We start from the raw sequence: 14,990 nt of genomic DNA, 5'->3' as shown, positions 1-14,990 counted from the left end.
TCACCCAATTAGAGAAGACAAGCATTTTAAAGATGACAACGTTCGGCCAGAAGTTGTTTCAGAGAAATTGTACCCAGGCAATTGCTGGTGACCCCACAGAGGCCCCCTCCTATTAAATTAGCTCTGTTATCTCATTAACGCCATGTGAGAGAAAGACAGCACTACAATTATCCCACTTTACAACACTGTGAGGTGCACACATGATACATGCATAACACACACAACAGCAGCAGCAATAACATGCAGTATTTGGAATAGCATAGCACAATTTAACCCGACTAACTCTGTTATTCGGGTCTTTGCACCATGCACGCGAACTTCCATCAATAACGGCACTTCAAAACATAAAATATTTTGCTCTTAACAGCAAATAAGCAATTAAATGCCTCTGTCACTTTTAGTATTTAACTCTGCATACTTCATAGAGCAGGCCTGTCAATTAAACAGATCCCAATCATATAGATCAAAACCATATTATCAGTTAAATTAGGTTTTAAACAATAACAATATTTTATTTCTGAAATTACTGAAAAAATCATCTGATTACAGTACATGCTACTATGATAAGAGAAGGAAATGATGTCTATGTCCTTAGACTTTTGGGCAAGTTATGATTAAGATATGGTTAAGATTATCTAATTAATTTAAAGGGATAGTTCACACAAAAATGAAAATTCTGTCATCATCTGCTTGGTTACAAACATGCTTCCAAATATCTTACTTTGTGTACAGCAGAACAAAAAAACGTATACAGGTCTGGAACAATTTGACGGGGAATAAATGATGACAGAATTTTCATTTCTGGGTGAACTATCCCTTTAAGAAATAATCAACAGAATAATTGATTATCAAAAAGCCTTAAATCTCAATAATCAAAAGTGAATAAAAGTGAATAAGACTCTGACCTGAGGGATGCAGTCAGTATACGCGAACATGGATTTAGATTTGTCATCAACGCTGATGTGGTACAGGATACGCATCGCTATGTGCTTGTGCGTGTCATCGCCTACAGAAAAAGGAAGAGAAAAAAACCTTCAGAAAGATTAACAACGCATGTAAACTTTTAAAGCGCTATCTAAATTGATCAGTCGTGGTCAGTTAGATAATGTATTTATACTGGCTCGTGCAGAGAGCAAGTCATTTATCATAGAGATTGGAGATAAGAGCATGTGGGGTATGTGATTACAATCCAAACTCATTTCACGGGGGAGAGAGAGAGCATAGACACACATGCAGCACAAACACTCACACTTCTCCCTACAAACACTCTCATTAATAACACTTTATGCCCTCCTCCTCTTCTTCCCTAATGCTGATATTCCCCTGTGAGATAGGAAACACTCAGATAGATCAATGGTATAATCAGTCATTATAAGTCCAACCATGGCAGTCAGGACCCAAGACACCCTAGAACACATTATCACATCGGCGATTGGAAGCAGATGTGACCATTGGGGAGAAAAAAGTGATGGAAAGCTGAGTAGGTAAAGAAAAGGAGAGAAGAGGTTGGCTTAGTTTGTTTAATTGGGGACACAGGAGGAGGCATATATTTTAGTGGCATTAATAAGCGAGGGCCGTCCTGGGCGGGCCCTCTGTGGCTGGAACATGTGCTTCTTGTTAGTGGCTGCAGACGCAGATGACCGACGTCGCTGCTTCACCTCAGTGAGAGTAAGCGGAGATGGACGGGCTTTACGACACCAGTCGTGTTAGCCTCTTAAACTCAGCCCTAACTGTTGAAGCGTAAACGGCTGACACGGTGGAAAAAACGTGCAGCAATTAAGCCCTTAGATGTAATCACGAGAACGATTTACAAAGCAGCATTTTGATGCAAAGGTGTCATCCGAGCTGGTCAGCAAAAGAGCAGCATGTGATTGGCCTCAAATTACCCAAAATATTGTGGTTGATGCCTGACAAAGACATACAGAAAGCGCTGTTGGATTGTTGTGAACGACTAAAAATGAAAACAGACACAAAGAGGAATTATTCTCCTATGACGTGTGGCTGAACTCAAAGTCACTGGGTAAATGTGTTTGGCTTAGCTAGATTCAGGATATCTGATAAAAATGGCCATAATTTAAGTCAAACCTCCATCATCTACACCTGCACCAGCTTCTGCCAAAGCAGGTTTTTGGTTTCAGTGTAACTGTATATTCTTCAGCTTGTAAAGAAAATCATTCAGATGTAGATCATATGTTGGTTTTCAAATTTAAACATTTCAGCGTTACTGATTTTCCAGCGCAAATAAGAGTGTATAATACACATCTTTAATTTGGAAGCGTACAAATATAATTTGTCCATTAACCTTGCATATACAAGTTTTATCTAATTTCTTGCTGGCCCAAAGAGGTTTATTTCAAATGGAAAAGAGGAAAATGATATAATCCAGTTCATTTAGGGCTTGGATGAGATGTGCTATTCAGGAGTTGGTCCACAAGGTTTTCTAAACCAGGGGTTTTCAAACAGGTCCAAGGATGCCCATTGTGCAAGAACAAGAGAGCAGAAAATTTAAGTGGAGAAAAAAAAAAGATTTCACAAAATGTTTTTTTTAGGGCCGTCAAAGTTAACTTCTTACTGTTCAAAAGTTTGTTCTTTTGAACTTTCTATTCATCACGAAATGTATTAACAGTTTCCTCAAAAATATTAATCAGCACAACTGTTTTATACATTAATAATATTAAGAAACGTTTCTTGAGCAGCAAATAAGCATATCAGAATGATTTCTGAAGGATCATGTGAGACAGAAGACTGGAATAATGATGCTGAATATTCAGGTTTGATATCACAGGAATAATTATAGTTTAAAATATATTAAAATAGAAAACAGCTGTTTTAAATGTAATAATATTTTACAATATTACTGTTTTCATTGTATGCTTGATTAAATAAATGCAGCTTTCGTGAGAGACTTCTTTCAAAAACATGAAAAAAATCTTACTGACCTTTTCAAACTTTTGAATGATAGGGTAAATATATAATTGTTATTATTTCTACAGAGTTTCTCAGTGAGGGTTTCAGGCAATATCTCTTGTAAAACTACTTTGGAACTATATCTGTTGCAAACTCCTTGGCATTAAAATTTAAAAAACCTTTCTGTGCAATTCAATTACAGTGGAACAATGGTCTAATCTCATTCATATGAAAGGTAAGAGAGTTACCCAGCAGAGCAGTGAGTTTGGGCAGCAAACCCACATGCACCATCTTGGTGCGTAAGCCCGTGTCAAAGGAGAGGTTGTGAAGGAGTCGCAGAGTGACGTTCATCAGGTCTTCGTGCTCACATGGAACCAGACGAGCTAGCTTCTCCACAGTGTCCATCTCGGCCTATTACAAACGCATAAGTGAAGTACACATAATACATTTTAAATTAAACGTCAAAAGAAACAACTACATAAAAATATTTAAACTATCTTTTCCCTTTAAATTAGTCTGGAGAAACAAACAGAATCATCTTCTTTTCTCACTTGTTCCTAGTATCCTACAACAGCCAGAATGTTTTGTTCAACATGTGTTTTTATGTACGTACATGATGAAAGATTTTCAAAGCCAATTGTCCATTTCTTTTATCTACAACAAGGATTTGGTTAAGGGATACAGGAATAAAAACAACTTCTGTCTTGATAAATGCACATTCATAGCCAAAGTAGATTGACTCCAGGTGGACTGACAGTGGAGCAGAGTAGGACAAGCAGGACGAGTCTCTGTACAGCAATGACAGAAAAATCCTGATATATCTGATCCCATAAACTTCTAAGACACCTGAAAGATGCAGCTTAATGCTTAAAATGCATTTATCATTATTTCATGTCTGTAGTGATCTCATAGTAATTTCATGAATGTTTATTTCAAAGCTTCTGAAGTGCTGGACACCAAGAAGATCTTACCATGTCATTAATTTTTTTATCGTGGCTACGATTCGTTCCTTCATTTTAAGTAAATCGTGCACACGATATTATAATTTGTTCCCTCAATTTAGTAAATAATGGACACATTGTACTAATTTGTTCCCTTTTTTGATTTAACTAAAACAAGAGAACAAATTATTAAAAAGTGTCCAAGATTTAGTAAAACTAGGGAACAAATTGATATATTGTGCGTGTGATTTAGTAAAATGAGGGAACTAATTATTATATTGTATGCACAATTTAGTAAAAAGAGAGAACTAATTATATTGTGTGAAAGATTTAGTAAAACGAGGGAACAAATTATTATATCGTGTACACAATTTAGTAAAACGAGGGAACTAGTTATTATATTGTATGCACAATTTAGTAAAACGAGAGAACTAATTATATTGTGCGAAAGATTTAGTCAAACGAGGGAACGAATTATTTTATTGTGTACACAATTTAGTAAAACGAGGGAACTAATTATTATATTGTATGCACAATTTAGTAAAACGAGAGAACTAATTATATTGTGCTAAAGATTTAGTAAAACGAGGGAACAAATTATTATATATCGTGTACAATTTAGTAAAACAAGGGAACTAATTATTATATTGTATGCACAATTTAGTAAAAAGAGAGAACTAATTATATTGTGCGAAAGATTTAGTAAAACGAGTGAACAAATTATATTATGTGCGCAATTTAGTAAAACGAGGGAATTATTATATTGTGCGAAAGATTTAGTAAAACGAGGGAACAAATTATTATATTGTGTGCGCAAATTAGTAAAACGAGGGAACTAATTATTATATCGTGTGCACAATTTAGTAAAACGATGTAACTAATTATATCATGTGCACAATTTAGTATAACGGGGGAACTAATTATTATATTGTGCAAAAGATTTAGTAAAACGAGGGAACAAATTATTATATTGTGTGCGCAATTTAGTAAAACGAGGGAACTAATTATATTATGTGCGCAATTTAGTAAAACGAGGGAACTAATTATTACATTGTGCGAAAGATTTAGTAAAACGAGGGAACAAATTATTATATTGTGTGCGCAAATTAGTAAAACGAGGGAACTAATTATTATATCGTGTGCACAATTTAGTAAAACGATGAAACTAATTATATCATGTGCACAATTTAGTATAACGGGGGAACTAATTATTATATTGTGCGAAAGATTTAGTAAAACGAGGGATCAAATTATTATATTGTGCAAAAGATTTAGTAAAACGAGGGAACAAATTATTATATTGTGTGCGCAATTTAGTAAAACGAGGGAACTAATTATTATTTTGTGCAAAATATTTAGTAAAACAAGGGAACAAATTATTGTATTGTGCGCACAATTTGGTAAAACGAGGTAACAAATTATTACATTGTGCGCACAATTTACTTAGAATGAGGGAACGAATTAGTAAAATTTGTATTATTAAGTTCATTTGTGCCCATGATGTATATATTTTTCCCGCATGTCATGTATAAAATTCAAAGTCAACATACACACACACACACACACACATACAGTATATATATATATATATATATATATATATATACACACATACTGTATATGTGTGTGCGCGTGATGAATAAAAACAATAAAATGAATGAATGAATGAATGAATTAATAACTACTACTTCTAGCACAAAATGTTTGAGCAGTTTGAGCAGTTATACATTTGAAAGGCTTTAGAATTTTAACTGTTTTATGAGTTCCTTGTTTTGTGTTTTCATGTTTGAAAAGGTTTCAAAGTACATTGTGAGATCAGTTTTACAAAATGTAATACATGAGGGTTTTTACCATGTCGTTCTTGTTCTCCAAGAAGATGCTGAGCTTTTTGAGGAAGGAGACCACCAGCACCAGCAGCTCTTCGTTCTCTCTCTCTAGAGACTTGACCAGCAGGTGCACAATGTTCTTGTTCCTCATCTTGAGCTCTGTGCGGGTGTCCTCAGACAGGTTCAACAGCAGGTAGAACGCAACTAGAGCCATAGGGAGGAAGAGGAACACATAAACAAAGCCTCATGAATGACTCCTACTAAATGACTCCTACTCCTAGAAATCTTTCACTTCCTGTACCTCGCAGCAGCTGCTCCTGTTTGACGAGGAAGCTTTGGTATTTCTTTAGGGTTTTCTCATGCTCCTTCCGTAAGCTCTGGTTGTCGGGGTCTTCGTCACGTGGATATGTTAAGGAATAATCTAATTAATTTAACATGTTAATTTAGTGATTCATTTTTGACTTTTAGATTAAAAAAAAATTAACAAAAAGGATATAAGCCTTGCTCTTCTTCTCTAACTCATCCTGCCACAGGTCATATTTCTTCAGCTCATGCTCGATGATGTTCATGCACAGCACGCCGATCTTATAGTGCGTGATGAGCCCGTGGAACTGAGAGAAACTGCAGGAAGAACACGAGTCGTGAGGGTCTGTCCTCCTCTGACCTCTAATGGCACATTCAGCCAGACACTGATGCATGCGATACAATCTGAGAAATAGACAATGGCTGGTATGCAGAGACACCGAGACGGACATGCCAGATGAATTTCATACTCTAGTCCTGATTAGTACATAAACAGAACTGAAAGATCGGGCCAAACAACTCATCATACATTTCAAATACATCCTTCAAACGTCAAAGTCAATCTAGCTTGTGGAAAGAAATTTCCACATTAGCCATCTGAAAATGAGAGCCAAGGAAAACCTTCAAATGAGAACACAGTCTTTCATTGCTCAAATAAATGCTGACAGCTATCTCAGTGAAAGCAGTAACCTGATCTGCGCCCCACTAAAGATGTTTTGAAAACATATCATGGTTTTCTTAAGGCTTTCAATCTTATACAAGAGCTTTATCAGAATGATATATGGTATGCAATCTGCTTCTTAAAATAAAAAGTTAGAAGTGAAGGTAGCATATTAATCCTCTAAAATATCTCTCTCACTACACAGTAAGATTTTTTATTTTTTGAAAGCCATCTCTTATGCTCACCAAAGGTGCATTTATTTGATCAAAAACACAGTAAAAACAGTAATATTGTGAAATATTATTACAATTTAAAAAAAACGGTTTACTATTTTAATATATTTTAAAGTGTAATTTATTTCTGTGTGTCATGGTGTGGCTGTATTAAAGTGCACGATGATGGAGAATTTAACAAAAACAGTATTTAATCCAAGAAATCCAAGGAAAGAAAACACAGGAGATTACAGGAGAAAGCTCAGCAAAAATCACCACATATAATATAGACGACACCAAACAAAGAAATTAATGAACTGCGAGCTTAAATACACATAGGAAGCTAATTCAGGTTTGTAATTCCAATTAGTAACCACAGAAACAAACTCGTGTGAAAATGAGAACAAAGGAAACAGGAACTAGAATTAAACCAAAAAAGAACATACACCTGACACTGTGATATCAAAGCTGAATTTTCAGCATCATTACTCCAGTCTTCAGTGTCACATAATCCTTCAAAAATCATTATAATATGCTGATTTGGTTGGTTGTACTTCTTAATATTTTTGTGGAACTGTTTTTGTAACAACATAAAAATTTTGATCAACTGAACGCTTTCTTTCTGAAGAAAAGTATTAATTTCTTTAAAATAATAATAATAATAATAATAATAATAAACTTACTGACCCCAAACTTTTGAATGGTAGTGTACATATTTATCTGAATGATTATTAGTTGACTGGTCAGTATGAAGGAAGCCACAGGATGTGTCATTGTGTTCAAAAACAGCTGGTGGGGAGGGGAGGGGTTGCTAATACAATGCTATATCAGATATGTACAATAACAATCATAGAAAAAAACAACATTACGATGTCCAGAAATAAATTAATAGTACATTAAGAACTCATGTTTAATGCGATATTATCTAATATATCTGTAATACAATATTACTGTTAGTCCCGAGATTCTTCATATTACACTGTAAAAAAAGTTGCTGCCTTAAATTTTTAAGTAAAATCAACTTGGCTGTTTAAGTAATTTCATCCTAAATGACATTAAACTGACTTTAAAAAATGAGTTGTATCTTGTATAACATAAAAAAAAGTTGAAAATTGCTTAACTTATTTTGATAAGACTTAAAGGTGCAGTATGTAGGATTTCTGTCCGCTAGAGGTCGCTAGAGGCCTATTCAAAACAAAGGCGTAGTTTGATGACGCCAAGTTTTAGCGCGGAATCTTGGGACATGTGGTCTTCACCTCAACGGACGGTGCAAAAGAATAGGGATAGGACTCGGGAAGAAATCATGTTCATGGATGCGATTATTAAAGTTACTGTAGTATGAAGCAGTGTAGGACCGAGTGTTGTGGGAGCTGAACGAGGCCGCTGGAGCGATTGCGCAACACACGCCTCACGAGCAGCAGAACTTTTATTATGCCACTGTCGCCGGCGCCGCTTCCGCTTTTCCAGTCATGAGTATGAGGTAACGCAGCTCTGTTTATCATATTAGATACATTTGAGTGTGTTGAAAATGATGTTATAACGTTACTCTGTGCGTTCGCTTGGTGGCTGCTGTAAGACACTTGTTACACACTGCAGTAAGTTAGATCGATTTTAGAATATCATATTAATAAATGCTGGGTGGCTCGTGTTGATAAATGGCATGCAATTCATTTTAAAACGTATTGTATGATGGAGAAAATTCTGTATTACTGTTACTAAAAATAAAGCTGCATCTGATTATGCTATGTTAGCTACTTGACAAAATATTGTTTTTCTCTGAGGCAAGGTAAAGCATGGTACTCGCAAAAAAATCAAGAAAATTAGATTTAAACAATAAGACTAAACGTGTTGAGCTATATAACAACAATTAGTTTTCGGTCTATAAATATATCAAAACAGTTGTTCCCTTGTCTATTAAAACGCCTTTGGTGTTTCCATGGTTTCTACAAAATAAAACCGGAAACCGAGGCAGACCGAGAGTTAACGCGGGTATGACGCAATTGACAGGCGACTCCTCACACGTCCCGGAGCCTTGGTTAAAATAGCAATTTTCTCACGATTTACAAATAGTTGGAAAAATTTGGGATATTGTAAGTACTTAAGTGAACAAATTATATAACACTGGCCTAGTGGTTTTTGGATATTTTACTGCAAAAATCGTACATATTGCACCTTTAAAGTAATGTAAAAACATAAAACGTATTCATCATATAATTTTTTACAGTGTCGGAAATAAATACATAGATCTGCAATTAGCATTCGAATTACCTGGTGGTAGAAATTTTGTTAACCGTGTCAAAGGTTCTGGGTTCTAATCTGCCCTCATATAGGTTTTTTTCTCATTTAAATCAAAGATGATCAATGACTGTATATCAAGAGCAGGGTCGCGTTTGTGTGCATTTTGTTTTGTGATTTCACCGGAAAGAATAGTCTCTGCAACAGCATTAAGCAATAGATTGACACGCTCGTCTGTGTGAAGACTGTGCACAAGCCAAAAGAGAATGTAAACCCCGCCTACTTTGATTTGATTGGCCATCTCAATCATTTTGACATTGACGTGCGCTGTTAGACCGCTGAGGCAGAGCAGACTAAAAATGTAACTTTTAAAACTTTTTGTCATCACAAGAACCTACAGAGTTCTGCATAATGAAGTGCAGCAGAGCAGTGCAAGAATTTCAAATATTGGGGGGGACAATTTGACCATTTCTAATTACTGGGGGGGACTTGTCCCCCTCAATATCTATGGTGGTTACGGCCCTGTTCTACTCTATTCTATTCTATTCTGTAAATCACCACAACAAAAATTAATATGGCGGTTGACATAAAGGACAAAAAAGCTGTAAAGGAATTGTGTACCTTGAGAAGCAGAAAAAAACGTAGATGATAGTAGTTGCTAACTCCACACTGTGTTTCCAGTCCTCTCTCAGTACCCGGGCCAGAGCTCCAAGTGCAGTCTCTGAAAAACATCAAACATATCACAAACTCACAAATAACTGGATAATGATCGCAGATTAAACCCACACGCTCCACCAACAAAATCAAACATATATTGCAAGAGAAGTCAAAACTGCTGAAATTGCTGCTGTTGTGCAGCAGTTCATGACCTTTCATATGTTTATGACGGAGGTTTATTATAGAATAATAACACTTTTGACAGTGAATTGAAAAAAAAAAAAAAAAACAACTGGTTAATTTAGTACCATTATGCAGGAGCTCCTCCAGGTTATCAGGGTTACGGGCCAAATGGAGGATCAGAGTGGACCCTCTAATCTTCTCAGGGATGTTCTCATACAACAGCTCTATGTAATCATCGATTTTATTAATATTGGCCTCCTCATCAATCTGAAAAAGAAAAAAGAGATTATGGAAATACATCAACTTTAGACTACGGCTGTCAATCAACTAAAATGTTTAAGTTTGTCACAGTTAAAACATTCAGGAAACTAAATAATAGTAAAAAGGCAGTCTTCAATTGATATTAAAATTTCTATTAAAGGGTTAGTTCACCCAAAAAATAAAATTTCTGTCATTAATTACTCACCCTCATGTCATTCCAAACCTGTAAGACCTTTGTTCATCTTCGGAACGCAAATTAAAATATTTTTGATAAAATTCAAGAGGTTATTTATCCCCAATATAAAGCAACGTAATTACTGCCATTCAAGGTCCAGGACAGTCCAGAAAAACAATGTCTTTAGTACTTCTCTGGACTTTGAATGGCGGTAATTACGATGCTTTCTATTGGTGACAAAAAAAAAAAAAAATTGGATTTCATCAAAAATATCTTAATTTGTGTTCCGAAGATGAATGAAGGTCTTACAGGTGTGGAACGACATGAGGGTGAGTACTTAATGACAGAAATTTTATTTTTTGATGAACTAACCCTTTAGGGACGTTGTGGGTGATATTTCATTTGTTGAGCTTCACTGATGATTGAATTACACCATTCAAAGACTGCAAATGACTTTAATTTTATTAGACGCCTCATCAGGGTTAGGTTTATATACAAACTAAAAAGAAGGAGGATCAGTTTCAATCAGGTTCGAATTAGTTGGTAAAAATCACACAGAACAGAATGAATCAGCTATCATGTCAAATTAGATAAATGTTAACGGCATTAAAATTAGCAGCATTTGACATTTTTAATTAATCACATGTTTTAACACATTCACTTTGTCAGCCCTAATTACAAATAACTTTAAATGTGTTTGGGTGGAAAACATACTTCCATTCCTTCAAACGGCAGTAGTTCTCTGGGTTTCAGCGGTTTCTTTTCCTTCTTCTCTGCTATGGACAGACAACATGAAACAACGAACGCCATCACCATTAAAATGTCATATAATATATTAAAAATAAATAAATAGATAAACACTACTAAAACAACAACATGGTGAGTTGCTCTTTTAAAAGTACAACAAAAAAAAAATACTTTTTATTGCTTGCAAAAGGAAGGGATTTACATTTACTGCTGGGCTTCTTTCGGTTCTGTAAATACAGCAGCAGATGCTCCACTTCTGCCAGTTTTGATGGATGAATGATTTTACACTCTTCCACCACCTTCCTGGCCAGGGAGGAAATGTCAGTGCTGGCATTCAGACTCCTCAGCCGGATGCTAAAAAACAAACAAAGACATAAATGTAAAACAAGCTGAATGAAATGTAATAAAGAGAATAGAGAATGTACAGAGTGTGTGCATATATATACAAAGCTAATCTCTGCTTACATTTTCTGGCATTCCTTCTTTTCCTCATGCCTGGCATTGCCTGACTCTCCTAAAATGGATGCTTCCACCTCATAGTACACCACTAGAGCCTTTTCTGTAGGATGCACATCTATATCACCAATCCTACATTTCCTAATAGACACAGGAGAGATCAAGATTGGATGTGACAGTGAGTTGCAATAAACATTGGATGTGTCTCAAACCCTATAGTGAGCTGTATAATAGGTGCAGCTTACTCGGGACGCGCCCAAAATACTACATAATTGTCTAGATGAGCAGAGACACTGGCCTCACAACGGGATGGTTACAGTAGGCCACGCCCACGGCAAGTGGAGCGGATGAATTTGACCCAGATTTACACTATGACAACAGAAATTATAAGGAATTAATTCACTTTAAAATAAAACCAGCGGGAGTAAACACAAATTAATAATATTTAGTATACACACATTATATGCAGTGTCTCTACCTTGTCGATCGAACTAACATAAAGCATTCATACTGCGATATATGTTTAAGTTAAATGTAATGGTTACCGCTGCAAATACTGCGAATCGTCCGGCTGCATTTTATTCCGTTCATGTGAAAGCGCGAGACGTCGGTTTGGGTGCTCTTCAGATTGTTGTTGACATGAATGAGAATCAAAGCATCGTTCATCCGCACTGGACTGATCCGCTATCACATTCACATCTGATGGGTCGAGGAGGGACAGAAGCCTGAACTGAGCGCGATCGCCATCTGTAGGACGGGAGGAATATGAGGGCGGAGTGGCGTCTTTTCATAGATATTAAATCTATTGTATAGTGCTATGGAGTTTCCAAATGACTATGGTATAGTGTTATTATGGTTAGTTTTCAGTTTTTTTGATGTTGAAATTTTAATGTTTCCATAAGACAACAAACATGCATTTCTTCATTGGAAATTATGGATTGTAGCATTGGTTATATGCAAGTTGTTTATTTACATATGTGTTATATAGTAGGGAATATAATCGAATTTATGCATAAATGAAAGCAGTTAGGCTACATTCTCCAGAGGATATGATTACCTCTAACAGTATGAGTTGAGCTGGTCTTTTATGGCCCAGTTTCACAGACAGGGTTTAGCTTAAGCCAGGACTAGGCCTTAGTTAAACTAAGATATTTAAACAACTTTTATTAAACGCCTTGGAAAAAAAAGAAAGAAAAAAAAAACATTACTGGTGTGCATCCTGAGACAAAACAATGTCACTGACATATTTTAAGGTATTTCAGTGCAAGTTATTTTCAGTTAAAACAGCTCAAATATGCATTTTAGTCTGGGACTAGCTTAAGCCATGTCTGTGAAACTGGGGGTAAGAGTAATAAAGAAAAATTATAATGATTAATTCAACTGAAGGATGTAGAACTTTGAAATATATTAATAGAAACATTCATAAAATAAACTTTTTGATCATTTTTATCATTTTGCTTTGTAGCTTTTCTTGTGTGTCATGTTGAATGTGCTGGACACTTGGCTGGTCACCAGTGTGTTTGTTCTGGCTTATTTTACAGATGGATTTATATTTACTGAGTGGTGATTCATATGTTTGGCATTGCTGATTTCAGAGCTGTCTAGCAGAAAAACTCATATCCTGATAATTTATCCAGCTCTTCTCTGCAGACAAGAGAACATGAAAGAAAGCAAGAAAACTTTTTTTTTTCACTCCAAAATAGGATGACAGATTTGTTTGTTCTGGCTATTAATCCAAACCCATAGGTGAATGTTTAGAAAAAAATACTTTTAGTTGAGGAGTTTCCCTGTTACAGTTTAACAAGCAGTGTTGGGGAAAGTTACTTTTTATGAAAAGTAACTTTTGCGTTACTTTTTCTCACCTGGGCTGGGCTTGCTTGTTTGTTTTTTAATAACAACAAAAAAGTTATGTTTTTGGCAAATGTTTTCACACCAAAAGTGAAATGCTGAAGGAAATGCATATTTACGCCTGTACAGTAGAGGGCGAAACTCAAACAAACCTTTCAGCTGTGCTGCCATTCTGGATTAAAGAAGAATAGGATACAGGAGAAGGAAGTTCAACACTCTTATTTCTAAATCTAATCTAAAGTTATTTTTGCTTATTAGTATGGTTGAATTAGATCATTAAAGGTCAGCAGCAAATACATTTAATAAAGTGAGATTAAATACATGAAGTATATTTGTGTCATTTAATATAGTTAATTATTACAGGTTTGGGTAAAATTCTGAGATTGTTTTTATTCATTTTGGGGACAGGAGAGCTGCAGTCAACAAATGTGAAAAAGTAACTTGCATTACTTATTTAAAAAAGTAACAGATATTTGTTGTAAATTGAAAAAGTAATGTGTTACTTTAGTTACTTGAAAAAGTAATCTGATTACGTAACTCAAGTTACTTGTAATGCGTTACCCCCAACACTGTTCAAAAGTTTTGCTCTATTTGACTAGAGGACAGGTCACCAGACTTCTGACCAATATAAAAATATGTTATACCCATAAACATCAGCCATTCATATACTTTTACGCTGATGATCAGCTCTAAATTTCAACCGGGAACACCAATAGATTGTGTTACATTTTAAAAGACAGAGAGAATCCATAATGTTTGGGAATAGTGAAAACAATATCAACAGCATTGGGTGGCCTATATATAGTGGCATTACTAAACTCAGCAGCCTATAGCACAGGGCAGCGGATATACTCTCTGCATGAGTTCACACGGATTCAGTCTAGTGACCTTTACCAGTTATACTATACTATAATGATCTCCACTGGCTCACACATGTGAGTCATAGCATTACCCAAATCCAGTTTACCATAATTAAATGTTTTCATTTCTCACAATGAATCATCCAGTTGGATTCATTTACCGGTCAGCCCTTGAAAGCTGGCTAGAGTTTATAGGGATATTTTCAGGTTTAACGTTGCACTCATGTGAAACTTTTTCTTTTTTTTTTCAGATGCATCACACTCAGGGCCATACTATTAATGATGTCATTGGCTGCTCATGTTGTTGAGGATTCACCATATATAATGCTATAACAACATACAGAGTGCCCGCTCTGCTTACGGTTGTTTGCTAAAGTACATTTTTGTCCCACCACGAAACACGACGCTCATTTTCCCGGCCCACCCTGCAAAACACCCTCTGACACATTAGAGCCGTCTAGCACGCACTGCAGCAGTAACAGCAAAGTAAAACAGTAATCTAACTAATTTGAAACATTTTGTGGTGATTTACAGGCAAAGCTGTGAAATATGACTTTAATAATGGTTACAAATGGCTCCACTGCTGTCTGTCTGAGAAACGCAGAAGAGCTCGAGAGCTTATGAAAAAGGCTGGCCCATTTGCCATATTTCTGGCAGCACATTTGTTATCAATGAAATGTGAAAATGACTGTGGTGTGGCTGTTACGGTTATTGCAGA

At 35.7% G+C, this 14,990-nt stretch overlaps 1 protein-coding gene across 1 annotated transcript in view; it reads right to left on the bottom strand.

The window, feature by feature from the left end:
- The window catches only part of LOC127523828 (kinesin-associated protein 3-like), a 34,850-nt gene extending 22,545 nt beyond the window's left edge, over positions 1-12,305 (bottom strand). Inside the window, exons 1-11 of the mRNA XM_051914927.1 lie at positions 12,110-12,305; positions 11,574-11,705; positions 11,311-11,462; positions 11,076-11,137; positions 10,051-10,192; positions 9,707-9,806; positions 6,171-6,295; positions 5,976-6,074; positions 5,700-5,878; positions 3,156-3,318; positions 906-1,006 (exon numbers count right to left, since the gene is read on the bottom strand). Coding sequence (XP_051770887.1) covers positions 906-1,006; positions 3,156-3,318; positions 5,700-5,878; positions 5,976-6,074; positions 6,171-6,295; positions 9,707-9,806; positions 10,051-10,192; positions 11,076-11,137; positions 11,311-11,462; positions 11,574-11,705; positions 12,110-12,141 — 1,287 coding nt within the window. The 5' untranslated portion in view covers positions 12,142-12,305. The remainder of the gene's footprint in view (positions 1-905; positions 1,007-3,155; positions 3,319-5,699; positions 5,879-5,975; positions 6,075-6,170; positions 6,296-9,706; positions 9,807-10,050; positions 10,193-11,075; positions 11,138-11,310; positions 11,463-11,573; positions 11,706-12,109) is intronic.
- Positions 12,306-14,990: the final 2,685 nt, after the last annotated feature.

Source organism: Ctenopharyngodon idella, chromosome 2 (assembly GCF_019924925.1).
Source record: "Ctenopharyngodon idella isolate HZGC_01 chromosome 2, HZGC01, whole genome shotgun sequence".
NCBI classification, from domain to species: domain Eukaryota; kingdom Metazoa; phylum Chordata; class Actinopteri; order Cypriniformes; family Xenocyprididae; genus Ctenopharyngodon; species Ctenopharyngodon idella.
This window is presented reverse-complemented; position numbering and strand designations above follow the sequence as displayed.